At 41.1% G+C, this 18,315-nt stretch overlaps 1 protein-coding gene across 3 annotated transcripts in view; it reads right to left on the reverse strand.

Annotated features, from left to right (window-relative positions):
• PRKCA (protein kinase C alpha) overlaps nucleotides 1-18,315 on the reverse strand; it is a 153,704-nt gene that overhangs the window by 9,855 nt on the left and 125,534 nt on the right. For all 3 annotated transcript variants that reach the window (XM_039562626.1, XM_039562625.1, XM_039562627.1), the window contains 8 exons: nucleotides 15,267-15,410; nucleotides 14,323-14,496; nucleotides 13,191-13,282; nucleotides 11,552-11,614; nucleotides 10,770-10,908; nucleotides 4,676-4,756; nucleotides 3,218-3,325; nucleotides 667-807 (listed from right to left, as the gene is read on the reverse strand). In XM_039562626.1, the coding sequence (XP_039418560.1) occupies nucleotides 667-807; nucleotides 3,218-3,325; nucleotides 4,676-4,756; nucleotides 10,770-10,908; nucleotides 11,552-11,614; nucleotides 13,191-13,282; nucleotides 14,323-14,496; nucleotides 15,267-15,410 (942 nt within the window). The remainder of the gene's footprint in view (nucleotides 1-666; nucleotides 808-3,217; nucleotides 3,326-4,675; nucleotides 4,757-10,769; nucleotides 10,909-11,551; nucleotides 11,615-13,190; nucleotides 13,283-14,322; nucleotides 14,497-15,266; nucleotides 15,411-18,315) is intronic.

Consider the following 18,315-nt stretch of genomic DNA (forward strand, 5'->3'; position numbering starts at 1 on the left):
CCCCAAAGCTTGCATTCTTATGTGAAAAGTCTTCCCTTTGCCTTCAATAAAGCACAGTACATGCTGAAAGAAATTCTGGCTCAACAAGCAAAGCTCTTCCAATTCTATTATGCAAACAGCTCTCAGGGTAAGGACATCTTTCCACTTGCTTGGATTTCTAAAATGTTCCTGTAGATAGATGTGTGCAAACCAGTAATAATCATGGAAAATAAACCAGGGATTACTCTTACAAACTGAGCAGACATCGCTGTAGGATGGGGAATAAAACCCCCTTTGCTGGGCAGCCAACCATGGAGGAAATTCACCCCTCTAATCCAAATCCCTCAGTCAGATCCTGACTTTAGATGTTGCTCAGAGGAGACAGTTGTTAACCACATTTATTACCAGTCTCAAGTGGCTGATGTGGGTGTGCCAATTTTCCCTGTTTTCAGCTCCTCATGCAGTGTGTGACCATCAAACCACTGAGAGGCTTCTTTGCAAGGCAAGGAGTTCCCTGGCTTATGGCACATGGGGCCAAACACGAGCAGGCTCACAGACAGGTCTGCCCTTATCAAATTGCCTCATTTTAGCTGTGGCCCAGACCTGCAGCCCCAGCAGCAATCTCACCCCACGGGGAGCAGGGCTGCAGGCACAGTTAGTGAGGGAAGGACCTGGCATCTCACTCACCACTTTAGGCTTGAAAGGTGGCTGAATCTCTCTGTTCTCCAGCTTTTCCCAGTCAATTCTCCTGAAGAAAGCGTGTTCCCTGATGTCTCTTTCACCTTCCAGGCCACAGCCAAGGCGTTTTGCAGGATGTTTAGTCATTAGCTGTTGGGAAGAAAACACCAAATGATTCAGTTTAATGCTGGAAGGAAAGTGAGAGGGACTTTGCCTTGCTTGCAATGCTCTTGCTCCTCTCCTGAAGATACACACTGCTAATAAAATTGTTTTGAAAAGCTAAAATTAATTTTTTGAAGAAATTTCTTTTTTGATCACCGGAGACAGCAAACCAGCAGCAAAATTAGGGGCTGAACCAGGGAAATTTTTTGCAATGGGCAGAGGTTGCTGCTGGAGGTCCACGTGGTGCCCAGGACATGCTGCCATCCCTGCTGGCTCACAACTCACTCCTGAATTTCACCTCCAGTCTCTCAGTTTAGTCTTACAGAACTCCAGAACAGCTCCTCCCCAATCTCAGCAATCAATTAAACATCATAAATTCCAATGCACTAAAGCTGTATGAAGTACAACCCCCCCCCTCCCATTTCATTTTTCTGGGGCTTGTTCAAGACATTTCATTACAGAGCCTCCAATTCTTTGGAGGAGCACCCAGCTGACAACATCTAATTTGTGTTTCCTCCCTTGCATTCTTAATGACATCCTGGTCAATACTATATCCAGTCACAGAGATTAAATAAACTTGGGGAAAAAAACCAGCCCCAAACCCATCAGCCTGGCATGCTTAGAAATTTTAATGTGCTCCCTAATTAGCAAGTTCCTCAGCATTTTCCAATTGGTGTGTACACTGGGAATTGTGCAATGTAGCCTTAAACTCTTGTGGGGACTTTTTAAAGCTCTTTTACAAATTATATATGATTAATGTACTGCTGGGAGTGATACCTCAACAGATCTTAAAACCTCAGCTTTACCACTTTAGTCTCCTTCCAAATGTTGAGTTGATCTGATTCCAATTTTGAACCTAAAATAAAAGTGGCTCTAAGCAGGTTTGGCAAGAGGCTGTGCACTGGGCAGGAATCACAGCCTTCTTCAAGATTAACAGCAACTTTCCCTTTTTTGTTATCTGCTCCAATCCCCTTGCTTTAACAGTAGGTGATAAAAGAAAATGGGAGTATTGATTCCAGTAGTTTTAATTCTTTCCAAAGTTGCTGCATTTACCAAACCCAACAAACTCTCAATCAGTGGAATGGAAGTCAAGCAGACAAATCAATTCCAAGAGCCGAGTGGGCATGTTTGTCTTGCCCAGTGGTGCCCAGTCCTAGGATTGCTGAGGTACCACTGACTGCAAGGGTCAGAAGCTTTCTCATATTGACTTCTCAGCTCAGGAAAAATTCCCACTGAAACCTGAGATTAATTTTTCAGTTTAATGCAGATGAAGAACATGTTAGTATCACAGAAATTTGCCCTTAAACCTCACAGTGTAGGGTAATTTTAGCCTTCTGCCCTCCCTTGGCGTGAGCACCCAGAGAGCAGCAAACAGGGGAGCTGAAAGCAGGGCAATTACATCAAGTTCAGACTGTGCTGTTTGAATATGTGATTGTCACTGCAAGGCATCAATCTGAATGTACTTTACAAAAATACACCATGTTTATTTTACGTTGGCCAGCATGTTGACACTGGGATAAGCTCCAAAATTAGCAAGGTCTTTCATTTTACCTTCTTGTTCTAAACACCTTTTCTTTTCCTTGATGATTTTCAAGGAACTAATATCGAGCCCATGTATAATACTCCATAAATGGTTGCAAAGGATGGGAAGAATGTAAATATCAAATTAACTAAGTGCAGTGGTATTTTATCAGTGTATGTCAGACATCAAATAAACCATTACAGACGTTGGATTGGAAAAGCTGCAGACTGATTGTGCTCTGGAGAATCACATGGAATCAAATGAATTCAAATGAATTCTTTTTTCCTAAGCTAACCCCCTGAAGCCAAATCTATTATTTTCCTCCAAATTAAAAAAAAAAAAAAAATTAGAATCTAAGACCAATTTTAGGCCACACAGGTACCACTGGGTCAGGATTTCCCCACTATTTCCTTCCATTTATGCTAAAGATTTTCACATAAGCTCATCTTCACCTACACTTAAAAAGGATTCTGCTAAACTCCTGTGCTCTGATCCTGTCATTAGGCATTCTGGGCTGAGGACTCAATGGAGGATCTCTATCCAAGCTGAGAAATCTCACCCTGCACAATTGGGGCTGTGCTGCCGTGGGTCGAGAGGCAAAGCAGGAGGAGACTCTTCACACCATCATCCTGTTTATAAATCCTGCTTTGGACTTGGCAGCTACTGATTCTGACATTTGTTCTTTCCATAAAACAAGAAGGCACAGCAGGAAGAGCCCAGCACTTACCAGTGACACCAAGTGACAACACAGCTCAGCACTGCCTGACAGAAGTTGCACTTTAAAATAGCACAGTGCTGTGTCAAAGCCAGGCAAAACCCAGCTATTCACAAGGATTGCCAAAAAGGAATTTAATGATACATAAAATTTTATCTCACCCCCTTGCAGATGGAGACAGCTTCTTTGGACAGTGATTTTGGGTAGGAAACATTGTGCTCCATTATGGACTGGAAAAGTTCATCTTCGTCTTCCCCATCAAATGGAGGCTGTTGAAAATAAGTCACAATTGAGTAACTTGAGTTTTCCTTCTCATGCTTTTAAATTCTCCACTTTTTACTATATGATATGACAATACCATGCCCAAAGAGATCAGTACACAGCAGTGCTCCTTGTCCAGGAATGCACACCAAACTCACAGCCATCTGCAGCCTGGATATCTGCTGACCCAGAAGCTTACTGTTTGACAGTCTCAGATTAAAATCAAGGAGAAATGTTCATTTCTGTCCCCAGAATGGCAGCCAGGTTAATGAAATGTCTGCAGGATTATCTTTGTGATCAGCTTTAATCAGTTTTTAAAGCTACTGTGCACCAGACAGGCAAAATAACTTCAGAGGGTGAAGTTTGGAGACTAACTTTCAATTACCTTGTGCTGAAGTATATCCATTCCTCACTCAATTCCAGTTAAACTCCAGTTTGTTTTATGTCATGGCTGTAGATTCTGCTTCTGAGACTATTACAAGGAAGGGCTGCACTATATTTTAAAATACAGGGGTAGGATAAATCCCCAGGATATGGGCCCTGTGCAACGCCCAGCTAATGGTAAATCGCCTTTTCTCCAAAGCATTCAGATGGCCAATATTTGCAATTCAGCCTGTAAACAGCTGCAATTGCTATACACTGAAACTTTTAAAATGTCCACTGGAATTTTGCAGAGAAACTCTTAAAGGCATCTGTTTCAAGTGTATGTTTTAAGCTTGGGAAATGCCTACCTTTAGCTAACACTCACCAAAAGCCAATTGCAGGAATCTTTTTCAACTCAAGACTCACAGAATTCCTTAAAGTTGCTACTTCTCTGCCATTTGCTGCTGCACAGTGTTGTTTCCCTCCCCAAGTGACTCAGAGAGCAGCCTCTCATTAACTTTGCAGAATGAGGGGTCTGTAACTGAGCAGATTGCTAAGTGCTGAGACCCATATTTTACCCTCAGGGCATACAGTACAAGAACTGTATTCTTGGGACTTAACTGCAATGCAGAGCTTATACACACACTCTTATTATGCTTCCCTGTGGTTTCAAACTACTAAATGGTATTTCTTCCACTTGACATGCATTTTTCTGCTCAAGTGTCTCCCTTTCAGTTCTGAAGATGGCTATTAATAACATTATTGCAGTACAAAGGAGCTGTATTCAAAGGCAGAGCTTGATTATGTGGGTGCAACATAAAGAGCTTAAAGCCTAAATACATTCTCAGTTGAGTCAGTCGAGAGTACAAGGAGATAAAAGCAGAATGAAAGACTTCAGTCCTATCCTGTAATGGTCTAAACCTTTAGGGAGCCTTGAAACAGCAGCCTTGGAGTGCAGGAGGAGGTCACAGCAAGCACAGGAGGGTGAATCTTACCTGGCCCGCCAACATCTCATAGAGCAGCACACCGTACGCCCACCAATCCACGGACTTCCCATAGGGCTGGTAAGCAATAATCTGCATAATCACAAAAGAAAACCAAAGGAAAAACACCTGTGTTAACAAGCTCCCAGCCTTGTGGCATATCAGGTACATGTGTGACATGCAGAGAAGGACATATTTCCTTGGAAAAGGAAACATGTAAAAAACCCACAATCCTGTAATCCTCACTCCAGCTAATCACGGGTTTCAGTGGGAGTTGGATTGTTTTCCAAGTGTTAAGTCTAAATGCACCCACGCCCTTGATACCCTGATATCTTGGAAAAATGTAGCTCTCAGGAGTCCTTGGGATGTACATTTGAGGGCAAAGGAGGAAGTACAGCAGCACAATGTAGGAGACAAGGCAAAACCATCCTACAGTTTGTGCCAAAGTTTGAAATCATGAGGCTCACTTAACTTATGGACTATCAATAATTAAGCCTTTCTTTTCAATATTTATATTTTTGTTCTGCTGTAAAAGGAATAAAAATTTAGGAAAAGAGCAAAACCCCAAAAAGCTCAGTTAAGTTTTCCCAAGCTGCATGACTCTGATACTCAGTATGAAATACCAGCTACACCAAAAAGAAAGGGGGTTCTGCTGCTCAGACTAATGGAAATGTCAAGTATTTTCCATCCTCTAGGTTCACATCTGACTCACAAAGCAGTACAAATTGAGTTCTGACACAAGGAAAGGCTGCTCGTGCCAGCAGCACCTGGGTCCCTCCTGCGTCATCTTCTTTAATCGAGGCCTCCTCAGAGATCAGAGTTCATTTATTGAAGAGCTGCATTTGGTCATGGTGTGGAGGAGTTTGGAGGTGCAGGTGTTCCTCAGATCTCTTTCTAAATAACTGTGAAGGGATACTGTGAACTGTGAAGGGATGCAGGATATCCTAGTCCCTGCCCATCCCCATTGAAGGCAATATCAGAGCTTTCAACTCCAATGTCTCTACTCCACTGGAATGAGCAGGGAACTGAGGCAGGCAGTACTCCAGAGGGGCTTGCATTCATTTTCCTCTTTGCTCATGTTTTTATTCTTTGTGAAATTAATTGCCAAGTCAAGTACACATTACACATCCTAAATTTTTCAGTTGTCTGAAAGAGAAGTTGAAGTGCCAAGTTCCATAGTTGCTCAGGAAAATAGTGAGTCACCAGTGCAATAAAGCAGGACTGCCTGGCTACTAAATAAAATTATAGTCTCTGTGTGAATATATGTCCTTCCCTGATATACAGCAGCGCATGACTTAAAAATTACTGCAATGTTTCTAACCAAAGGATTTAAAAATCAATTGTGCTTTGGAATATATTAGACAACCAGAGATAATAACAAGATTCTCATCTGGAAGGCCCTACATAAAGGCAGTCTATATTAGTTCTCTCTTAGTAGTAATATGGGCTTAAAAGATATATATTTGGAACTTTCATTTCATATTAGACTAGCTGACATACTTGGTTACTCTCCCTTCCATTTCCATCACCAGTAAGCTCCTGCTGGAATCAATATTGCCTTTTGCAACACCAAACACTTTCAAATTTTCATCCAGGAAAAATACTGGCCTTTACACACAGAAGATGACCAAACATTTCATCCTCAATCCTTCTCTGACAATGTCTCCTTGCCTTATGGAAAAAAATATTTTATATTAAAAAAAAGAGATATTTTTCAGGTCATTAATTTATAAGGGCAGAATGTTTTGTACAAAAAGTGCAGTCCAGGTATGTGGTTTTGGGAGGATCAGTTTATTTCAATTAGCAAATGAGAAAAAGATGGATCCACAGCAGTGAGAAAGAAAACGCTGCCCCACTGCCAAGGTTCTGTACCTGGCAGCCAGGTCTGTCCAGGAGCCCAGAGTCTACTTCTGTCCCTATTGTGAAGGAGTTTGATGGGATTACTGAGAGGAAGAAATCATTTAAATGCAGCAATGCAATGTCCTACAGTGAAAGTTGTACCAAAGCACAGACTTGATGCTGATTTTTATCCAGCAAGGGGTGAGTCAAGGCTGGACTCTTCTCTACAGCATTCCCATCAAGAAATGCAATCTCCCCTATGAAATCTGCCTTTGGGAGAGAATAGCAAACAGAATTATCAAGAGAGGCAGAATTAACATGGAAAAAGCTCCAATGTATGGTCAGCATCACAACAATTTTTGTGCTGTTTGATGCCACATCTGATGAACAGAGAAGAGTCCCTCTGAGCTGGTGCGTACCTCCCTCATCTGAGCCAGTCTGTGACGGAAGAGTGGGAACTGAGACATAAATACAGCCATCAAGGCTGGACAGGTCCCACTGCAAATACAATGACAAACACCTTTTTCATGGACTTATCTCCATGTAGGAGATGGTGGTGCTGCCACTGTCTGCTGCTGTACATGGGGAGTTTCCTTCCTTTCATCCTATCTGAATACACCCAATTTGAATCACCAGCTTGATCCTGGTAAGGCTGTGGCCCAAGGGAAACCCAGACCAGTTGTTTGCCATGTTCATTCCCCAACGAGCACGACCAATGTGGAACCTGCGGATAAGCTCCTCGTCCTGGGAGCTACTCACAGCACTAATTGGGAAGTGCAAAGGAGAGGGAAGAATGCTCCCTTCGAGGGAGGGATTACATGTGGGAGGAAGCACATGAAGTTTTCTATGTACAGTCAAACATCCATTGGTACAAAGTCAGCAAGTTCTAAACGTTGTATTTTCAGCAGTTCCCTCCTCATCACCCAGAATTCATTGTGTGTCACCTCCCAGCTGCTGCACTCAAAGCCATCCCTGCCTGCCTTGCAGCAGCTGCCAAAGTCATTCTATCTGCATGTACAATTTCTGGTATCTTTTAGAGCAAATGAGGGCAATATGAACATGACCTCCTCTCTCACCACGGTGTGCAGAGCAGACCCACAGAGCTGTGAGGGAGTTCCTGTCCCTAGAAATGAAGACCTGTACCCTCCTCCAGCTTTGATTCCTGATTTCCACTGGCCAGGAAGAAGTGGAAAGCTGATGGGATCCTTCTTTTCTCTTCCTTCTCCATCATTAATTCAAAGGATTTCCTTTTAAATGTCCTTTTGCATTTCAGATGTCTCATTTTACCCATCTGTTGCCATGTATTAAGAGCTCTGCCTTTCCAGGTTCTGTGGATTTCAGTGCTCAGAAAGAGCTCAGGAATTTCGCTCATCAAGCAAAATTGGCAGAAGTTTTTTTCTTTTTTTCTCTATTTTGCCTCCAAGGAATGCACAGTTAAGAGCAGGACACAGAGATTAATATCAGCAATTTGTAGGAATATTTAGATCATTGCAGTTAGTAGGCAGTTGGGATGAAAAGATTATATCCCAGAGGCAAGAGGAAATCTTTTGTGAGCATATATAGTGTCTGTTGGAAAAGTTAAAACTCCGTTATTAAAAGAAATAAATATTACTAGCACAAGAAACAGTCAAATGCACTTTCCAAACCTTTTAAATACCTATTTTCCTCCCACAATCCTGGCAAATTCAAGGTTGGAACTGAAGGTTTTGAGGCTGTGAGATGGAAGAGAAGGGAAATGGAATTTAAATTAGAAATTCCTCTGAAATTTGAAATCAGCACTCTGGCTGCTGCAGGGATGCTGATGCTGGGGTTCTGTGCTGGCAGAATCCCTTCCCCCTAATCCTCTTGACATCCATCTCCTCCTGTCTCTCTTGACTGGTCAAGGAAACACAAAATACTAATTGATTTCACAGCTATTTTACCACTCTGACCATAAATATTTAAGTTCAGCACATCAGGAAGTGCTCTGTACAAGATAACCACTTTCTGCCTGAGAGAAGCTGTCAGACCTGGGATCCCACCAGTTTAACCTCTGCACATTTCTCAAATTGCACAGTGTAAGAAAATTAACAATAATTCCAGCCCATTATACATCTAAGTAATAGCAAATGGCAGCTTTCCAACTCATAAAAAAAGGAAAACATTATTTTGCAGCACACCAAATTGGGGGGTTCACTTTGCTGAAGGCAGCACTGTACTCCCCTGCTTTTGCACGCAGAGCTGGGACATGGGACACCAGCTGAGCTGTCCCTGCAGGGTCCTTGCAGCTGTGTGTTCTCTGATCTATCTGTGGGCAGGTCCTGCAGGGGCAGCGTGGGCTCCCTCAGGCCCCGTGAGAGTCACCACGTTATTCTCCAAATGCTGCTGAAAAGAGCTAAGTCTCTATGTGTGCAGCCCACCCACAAGGACTCTACTCCAGACACCTTCAACAGTTCATTTAGATTTAGCTCCGTTGTCGCCACCCAGCAGGGAATGGCACCGTGCAAATGAATTCTCATTAAAATCTATTATAAATTTATAAATTTCAGCCTGTGGAAACACGGGCTGAAACACCTCTGCAAGTGAAACAGGAACGTTCCTTTGAAGTTTACCACAGAACTAGTTAGCAATCTGTCAGTCACAATCATTTCTTCAGAAACAAAAGAAAATCAGCCAATTAAACAAAATAAAATCAAATCTGTTTGTAAGATAGTAGACTGATCTACTCTCACTTACTGGATGTTTTGGTGAAAGGATTATTTCTTTATATTAAATTCCCAAATAAAGTAAAATAATTCACTCCAGCATTGACCCACACTGAGCATTCTGGTATTGACAAAACGTTCTTTGGCATTAACTGGCACAAGACAGTTGTCACAGAAAGGACACTTTAATTTGTAATATTGGCTTCATTCATGTTTTGACAGAAGAAAATGAAATACTACTCTGGTTGTTCTGATATCCTGCTGCAAGCAACAGCAAATGGTGAAAAAACAAGGGCCTATAATACACAATATTTCAATCTGAAAAGCATGAATTAGCAACTGGGAAAAAAACAAACTATTTTTCATTCCAATTTCAGGGAGATGACAAAATTCACCTTAGACACTAATTTACTTGTCCGTGTATAAATCTCCCCCATTCCAACAAACATTCAATTACATCCAGGAATGCCTCAGCCAGAGCTGCCTCTTGCTCAGTACCCAGTGAATGACTGAGTCTCTTGGATCAGGATCCAGCCTCTTGCATCAAATTTGCTGCCAAACAAATCAAGGCTCTTGAAAGCTCAGTATGCACAAATACCAGATTTTAATATTCATATATTTGAATTATATCCAAATCAGCACATGTGCTTGTTTTCAATTCTTTAGACCTCAACTACTGAAATACAAATCATATCTAGACTCAAAATCTTAACTCTAAGCTCATGTTTATCCCAGTGCCTTAAAGCACAACTGTGCTTCTCAGGGACAAATTTTCATTTTAGACCCACTGCAGTTGGTTCAGGCTTCAATGTCACATTCAGTGGCTTGAAAGCTGCACAAGTATGGGCATGTCACGGAAAACTCAAGGCAAGTTATGGATTTATTACAACAACTCCACTCAAGGCCTGATCTCACAGCTTTTGGAAAAGGCCTTCAGTGACAGGAGCTTTCCTGAGGTGAAGAGCAGCAGCTCGTGGCACCTGTGCAGCACTTGCAGGACATGGCCTGAAGAAGACCACAGAGAGGTCAGCAAAAAGCTTCAAGACCTCATGAGTCCCTTCCCAAAAACCAGTGAGTGGTTTGTGATTTCTTGAAAATGCCAAACAATCCTTTAAATAAATGTGTGCTGGCAGCTGTGTGAACCTGTGGAGTAGATTAAAGAAGCATTGTTTGCTCCCAGTGAAATATTTGCTGATCTCAGCAACAAGCTCAGCAACACCCATGAAGTTTGTATAACTTCACAAAGTGCAAAGTTTAGTATAACAATATGTCCAGGATACAAAATTAAGATCACAAGTTGGTGAACCCAGGTTTTTTTGAGTCTTTTGCTAGAATGAACAAAATCTGAAGCACTTATCTCATAAAAAGTTAGTTTTTCAATCAACTAGGTATTTCTTAAAATAGTGAAGTCTTATTGATAACATTGCATTAATTCACAAATATATCCAGCATACCTGCAGAAGTTAAATGGTGCCATCCATGGAGAATCTGGAGAAACAGCCATCCAAACCCAGTGGTATAAAATGTGTAGGGACAATTCCCTTTCAAGAGACTAAAAGGTTCTTGAAAGGGTCAATATTTACCTCGGGTGCAATGTAGTCTGGAGTGCCACAGAAGGTCCTGGTTGTTACTCCATCTAACATGTGTTCTTTGCACATTCCAAAATCAGCAATTTTGATGTGACCTTCTGAATCCAGCATCACATTATCTAATTTCAGATCTCTGAGAAGAATCACAGTAATTAAAGGTTAATGCTTGGGATCAGCTAGGGCCAGCTTATTCTGAATAAGGAATATTTGTAGCTCTTTGGGGGTGGAGGTTCAGGGTTCATATGTGGGGCTGGCTCAGCCTAGAGGGAGGCGGGCAGACATCCAAGAATGATCTTAAGATCATGGAACGGGTTGGGTTGGAAGGGACTTTAGGGATCATCCAGTCCCACCCCCAGCCATGGGCAGGGACACCTTCCACTATCCCAGGGTGCTCCAAGCCCCATCCAATCTGGCCTTGGACACTTCCAGGGATCGAGGGGCAGCAAAAGCTTCTCTGGGTTGGACAATGAATGAAAGAGGTGGCTGTGTCTGACCCCTCACCTGAGACTTTTGTAATATTATTAAACATCACACAGAAATATAAAAGATAAAGTTTTTCATTTTCAAGAATTTCCATTTGAGCTGGGCAGAGCACAGGTGTCAGAAAGCTCAGGTAAAACAGACCTTCCACCTCACCAGCACCAACACAACAAAAAGAGCTCTACACTGATAGCTTTTTATAAACTGTCTTAAAAATACACTGAAACATTTAAGAAACTGATCCTTTTTGCATTTTAAAAATAGTTCAGAAATTAGTTATGTCAGATGATACTCACCTATAAATAATTCCTCTGTTATGGAGAAAGAATAACCCAATTGAGATCTCAGCTGCATAGAACCTGTGTGGGAAAAAAATCAACAGATTTCTTACTGCCTCATGATTTTCTTCTGGCAAAATAAATTGGAAATGAATCATGGTAAAATATGATAATACAATAGCATATGAAATATGTAATTTATGGTCTATATATACAGGTGACATAAAAGACATTTCACTTAAACTGGACCTTAACAGATACATTTTGAGTATTTGATGATAAAATAATGCAGAATTTAAAAAAAAAAAAAGGTGAAAGTGGCTCCCTGGGCCACAAAAAATGGTGCAGCTGGAGCACAGCTCTTTTTTGCACTGATCTAACTCTGCTGCAAAGGTCCTTATCTCTAATCACATATTGATGAATTCAGGAGGCAGCTCAATGTACATTGCAATTCATATGGCATGAAATAACTTGCAGAAATAGTATTTCTTTATACAGCCTGTTAATGGATTAATTACACCAAGCTAATTAAAATGATTACCATATAAACTATAATTGCTGAATGCAGTTAAGAGGTATAGAGTACTGGTGGCTGTTTGAAGCTGGTTGCTGTGGAACTGTGCAAATTATATGTGAGAGGATTATTTAAAGATGAGATTAATTTTTAGGCTCAGCACAAGGGAGAGGAAGCAACTGAGCTCTGCAACACTCACTCAGAGGTGTTTGTGAACACGTGTGATGAAGATGCAGCACAGGCAAAAGCTGTCATGAAGCACCACAGATTTTGTCAAGTGTTGGCAGGATGCATTAGCTTGGAGTCAAGGATGATCTGACACCATCTCGGTTTTATTCAGTGACTTGTTAAAATGTTTGTCTGCATCTGAAATACTTATATTTAGAAGGCCTCTCATTTCAACAAGCCCTGATGGCTTAAATCAAAATGAGAAATTATTTTAACTGAATGCTTAAAGCAGTTGGTCACCCTTGATTTTAAAGTTTCATTAGTAAATGATTTATGAAACACTAATAAGTGGCGATGAGGTATTATGAGAATGACTAAAATGGTACTGATGGAACTATTCACTCTCAAATATGCTACAGATAATTTTCAGTTGCTCACTGATGTGCCAGATGTACAATTACCTGAAAAGAACCATGGACATAAACAACTTCTAATCCCTTATTAACTCCTCACAAATATATCACAGAAATTCTTACAAGCTATACATTATCTTGTATAAACTGTAATTTATATTGCAATGCTGAGTCTATTTGTACTGCCTTTCTCTGTAGCACTAATTCTGACTGAAGTATTCTACTCACTGTTTTTTATTTCCTTTTAATATTTTTTTTAAAAACATCATCAGAATATGAAGTAACATCTTTAATTTCCTGCTGCCCTGCTTAAATTCTTGTCACTTTTCAAGTAGCCTCTCCTGCCTTTGTTTGTGCTGTATTTTTGAATAAAGGCACAGCTACCTTTGGTCTATGTGTGCAAACAACATTTTTACCACAAAGTTCAGATTTTGGGCCTTAAAAACAAACAAAGGCCAGCCTGGACTTCATCCTGAGCCTGGGAAGAAGAAGAAACCAAATCCTCTTACAGAGTAAAATCAAGATGATGACATGATTTAAATACATGAACATGAACACTCACACTGCTTGTGGCTCCTTAAATTTTCCTACTTGCTGGATGTGATACATGAGATCCCCACCATTCACATACTCCATCACAAAATAGAGCCGGTCCTAGGATCAAGTATTAAAGAGGCACATAAATACATTAGAGAGAATATTAGATATTCATTGATCAGCCAAAAAAGAAAGTCACTAGCACGTTATTAAAAAGCTTTTAGGATTATTAGGACTGGGAAAAAATTATAGATCAGGAAATGCAAGTGGAATGTTTTGTATAACCTTCAAGAGTAAATGATTGATGAGGTCTGTCTAGTTTTGCCAATTTTTGTGCCATGCTATTACAGATTATTTGTCTTCAACGGTTTCAAGAATTATACAAATATAGCTCAGTCTGAAAAATCTGTCTCTAAAAATAAATGAAAAAAAAAAAATCAAAGGTGGTCAAAATTTCCTGCTTTGAGGCCATTTCTAATCCTTCCTAGTAAGTTTTCCTTTGGGAAATGGTGTGGATGTGGCACTTGAGGATATGGTTTTGTGGGGAATGTGGGCAGGTGGTTGGACTTGGTGATCTTAGAGGACTTTTCCAGCCTCAATGATTCCATGCCATCGAAGAGGCTGGCACAGTGACACTGGATCATCAGATCCATCCTGAAATCTGTCACTGGGAGATGTTTTGCAATGTGATGGGCAAATATCCACTTCACATATTTATAAGGAAAAAAAGAAAAAAACCCTCAGTGTCACCCAAAAGTGACAGAAAATTAAATCCACCAACACTGATTCATGACTAATAACCCCATGATATAATAACAGCCATTAAGACTTTTCAAGTACTATCCTCAGAGCTTTAAGAGTATTTAGGAGCTTGTGGGAATCTGGGCTTGAGGCTCTGACTTAGGAAAGCACATCTAATTACATTTAGGAATTGCCACGCTGGCCTGCTTGAATGACCGCATGAAGAAAACTCTTTAAAATGAGTTTTTGTATTTAAGATATAAGGGGTAATTACATGTGGGACTTCTTCACCATTTTCTGTGTGCAGAGGCTACCATATATGGGTTGGATGATAATAAATGTTACTGAAGTGATAAAATCCATGAGCACACAGTCTGGGAAACATTAGGGTGGCAAGAAAGACAGAGCTCACGTACAACTGTCTGGAAACAAGAGTGGAGCTGTGTCAGGAATGGCGGCTTATCTTGCAGTGCCAGGACTCGTTTCTCAACCATGGTGCACTCCACATCATCATCCTGGATCACCACGTCTTTTTTCAGGATTTTGATTGCATAAAGCTCCTCTGTGCCCTTCCTGTCTGCCAGCATCACCTGCAGGAAAGAGAAACAGCGGCGTGAAAATCCCCCAGGCTGAGGAGGGAAGGTCACTCAGATGCCTGAAGATGTAGAGAGATGGCAAGCCAGTTTTTCCTTTAATTTGTATAGACAAATTTGATCAAACCCCCACAATTATGATCATTGTACAGCCATTTCAGACACAGCCTGTGCCCAAACCTGCTGCTTGATCGCGGGCTCCTTGCTGAAGGGCTGATAAAATGTTAAGTCCCAGGAGACTTCTTCAGTAAAGGGCACTTTATCACCTGAATTTTGTTCAAACAGACAGAAAAATAGCAGTCTGTTCTCTCAACTATAGGATTTCAAATATATATATATACACACACACTATTCCTGTTTCTTTCCCCAATATTCAGCCTTACCAATGTTGGTGACTTCCAGAATGGGCACAGTGACCTAGGTATTAAAGCCAGAAAAGTAGACTTAGTTTCCTTGAAACTGCCAAGAAGTGGGGATCTGAAAGTCAGCAACGAGTTCCCATCTTGCCCAACAGTCTGAGTTTTTATATTTATTTTTATTTTTTCCAAGAAAACTGCCAACCAGGACTGAAGCCTACTAGTCCTTAGGGGAATGACCTTACTGCTTGATTTCTTAACATTTTCCTCAAAAATGCACATCCTTTTGACTCTGGATTTTGCTTCTCAGAGAACTTTTTATTCATTCTTCTTCAAGAAAAAGAAAAAAGAAAAAAGGAAAAAGGAAAAAGGAAAAGGAATGTGAGTGGATTAATTATGAAGAATTCCTACCTTCCCAAAGCTCCCCTTTCCAAGAACCATGAGAAAGTTAAAATCTGTCAGCTTCACCCTGTCCAGATTGTTGGATGGCACACTTGAGTTCTTGTCTTCTGTTGAAGTAATGACTTTGTTACCAGCTGGCCCCAGTTTGGCTTTCTGAAGAACACACACACACATACACACACAAAAACAGCAAAGTGAGAAGAACAGCACATTTTCGTGGCAGAAGGGATCACTGGGTGGAAGTTGGAACTGGAAATGGCCAGGTCTGAGGTGGCAAACCCAGGCAAAAATCTGCATAACAAAATATGCACAGACACACCTTCAAAGACTCATTCCAGATAAGATATGCTTATCTGGTTAAAAGAGCAAAACCAAAGCAAAGACCAAAAACAAAATTAAAAAAAAAAAAGATCATTGACTTTCATGCCAAAAGCAGCTTATATGGTGCTTTTTTTCTGAAACACACAAAAAAAAAAGAGGCTCTCCGAAAATACCATGCTGTAAGGTACACTGGGTATTTTAGGATATAAACAACCTCTTCAAAATATTCTCTTTTAAAATGGAATTCTTCAAGTCATTGCATAGCAAGAGTTAAGAAAATTTTGACATGCACTAAGAAAAGTAACCTGCATTAAAAAACCCCACAACACGTGAGAGTTAATGCAGATGAACACGGCCACTTTCAAACCAGCAGTACAATCAACTTTGATTTTCAATCAAGGGTTGATCTGGAAAAGGGAGAAAGGGGAATATTACAGGTGAGGGCTCTGCCTTGGCCAGACACTCTGGTTTACAGGAGGTTGCAAGTCTCAGTATTTCACATGAGACACCATGTCAAGGCTCAAGTAAGCTGCATTTCAAATCTCAGAGTTAACAGAAGAGAAAAAAGTAAGACTCACCAAAAGATAATGCAGGCTGCAAGATAATATCCCTTTTTTTTTTTTTTTTGTTTTCTCAAAATAATCCCCTATACCAGCAGAAGCAAAGCCAATAAGGTTTAATAACTCTTTGGGATATAAGTGCTTTCCCCATCCATCTGGTGTGTTGGTCTGGTTAATAACCTCTAATATGGTTAATTTACTTTTTGCCACTGATGTATGTTTGACAATTCAGGACAACTACTCTTCTGTCTGCTCCACAAAAGGACAATATTTGTATATTATTGCTGTTTTATAGATAAAGAAAATTATAGAAGTGGAGGTTTATTCAAAGTCACACAATCTATCTCTTTAAAAGCCATGCCTGGCATACACCTTCGGCATACACCTTTGGCACTGGAAACTGGAAGTTACAAACTTTCCCCTCCCTGGAGGAGTTTCAAACCATAAAACTGAGAGGCACTCGATTCACAGACTCCATCTACTCTTGCAGGCAGTAATGTCAGATAATCATCTGACAAAATAACCACATGTCACTTGAAAACCATACTCAGCTTAGATGACTCTTCCTGCAATGCTGTAAGTGCAGAAAATCTTATGTCCTGCCCACAGGGATATGATTTTTGGAAATTTAGATCTCTTTATTAAAAAACTTGTAATACCGCTTAGAATGGGGCATTTCCTACACAGCAATGTTATTACTTGTTGGCATGAAAGCAGCACTTGGAGATGCTGATCTGGATCAGGTGCTGTGCAAACATTTAGGAAGAGGCAGTCCTGGATTTCAGCTTAAATCCCTGAGTCTGCAAGGGATGTTCCTGTGGTAGTTCTGGTTGCTGGGACAAATCTGTGCTGGAGCTCTTTGGCAGCATAAAACTCCTTTCGAGGCCACACAAGATTGAGCCATAAGCAAAACAAGTGAAAAAATCCAAAATCCCAATATCCATTATTTGTACAAGATAAAGATGTGGCCCAAGGGAGCAGCTTTGCTGGCCATGCCTTTGTGATGCTCCCACGTATGGGATCTCAGGTAAAGATCTTGCTTTTCTGATGCACAAAGCAATTTCAATATCCTCCTTTTCACTGAGTAATGGAGATCCAAATCAGACCCTGAATGGAAAGCACCAGCTTTATCTCTTACACTTAAAACCCACTGGGCAGGTTGTTGGCAGCTTGTTCGAAAAATGCTTAATTTGAAACAAAAAATCAAATTTTGTTCAAGGTCATTTGTTTTTTTGGATACAAATCTGCCAACCAGGCGGGGAGGTCTCTTCACAGCATTGCAATCCCAGGCTCTGGGGTTTCCTGCACTTTTTCCATAAAAAACCATGGCAGGTTCACCAGCAGGCTCCTGTTCCTGCAGCTCGCTCCAGACCTGGAGGCACTGCACTCACTCAGAGTGAACATGGGCTGGAATTGCCAGAATCTGAAGGCAGCATCTTAAAATAATATTTGAGAACCCAACCAGGGCCTCTCTGCATCCTCTGAGCACTTAGATTCAATGAGCAACAGACACTCTCCTCTCATTTCCATTTTTCTTCTTTTTTTAAATTAGACATCACCATCACTCTCAGTTTGAGAATTTCTTTTTCCAGATGGCAGATTTTTGAGGAGAACACAGGGTTCCTCTTGTGTGGTCAGGTGGGCTCTGTGCTGCCTGACCGAGGCAGGAGGTGAACAGGGCAGGAGTTTATTGGCTGTGCTGAGCTGGGAGTGACCTGTGCCTATGGGAAGGTGACAATCCCAGTTATCCCCTGGCTGAGCTGCCATGGGAGGAGTAGGGAGAACCCTGCTGCAAACCAGCTGGAAAAAACGGAGACAGGGCAGCCAGGGAATGCTGGGGAACAACCAGACTGACTCAAAGGAAGCACATAGCCCCAAAGTGGCTGGACTCCTTAAATTATCATAACCTTATCAAAAGCCCTTATTTCCCACCACCTTGGCCAGCCACCATCCTTTCAGAAGCATGCAAAAAACCCTTTTCCACATTTGACATGTGAATTCCTGTTACTGTGCTTTGGCTTAAGGTCCTAGTGGAAACAGAGAGGGAATTTCAAGACATTTCACTGAGCTCTATCATGAGTTTTGTTCTGAAACACCTGGGCTATAGCAGAGAGAAAATACCATGCAGCCAATATCCTCTTCTGGATTGCCAGAGCAAAACCAATTTTGCAGCTACA

This window comes from Corvus cornix, chromosome 18, assembly GCF_000738735.6.
Source record: "Corvus cornix cornix isolate S_Up_H32 chromosome 18, ASM73873v5, whole genome shotgun sequence".
Classification (NCBI taxonomy): Eukaryota; Metazoa; Chordata; class Aves; order Passeriformes; family Corvidae; genus Corvus; species Corvus cornix.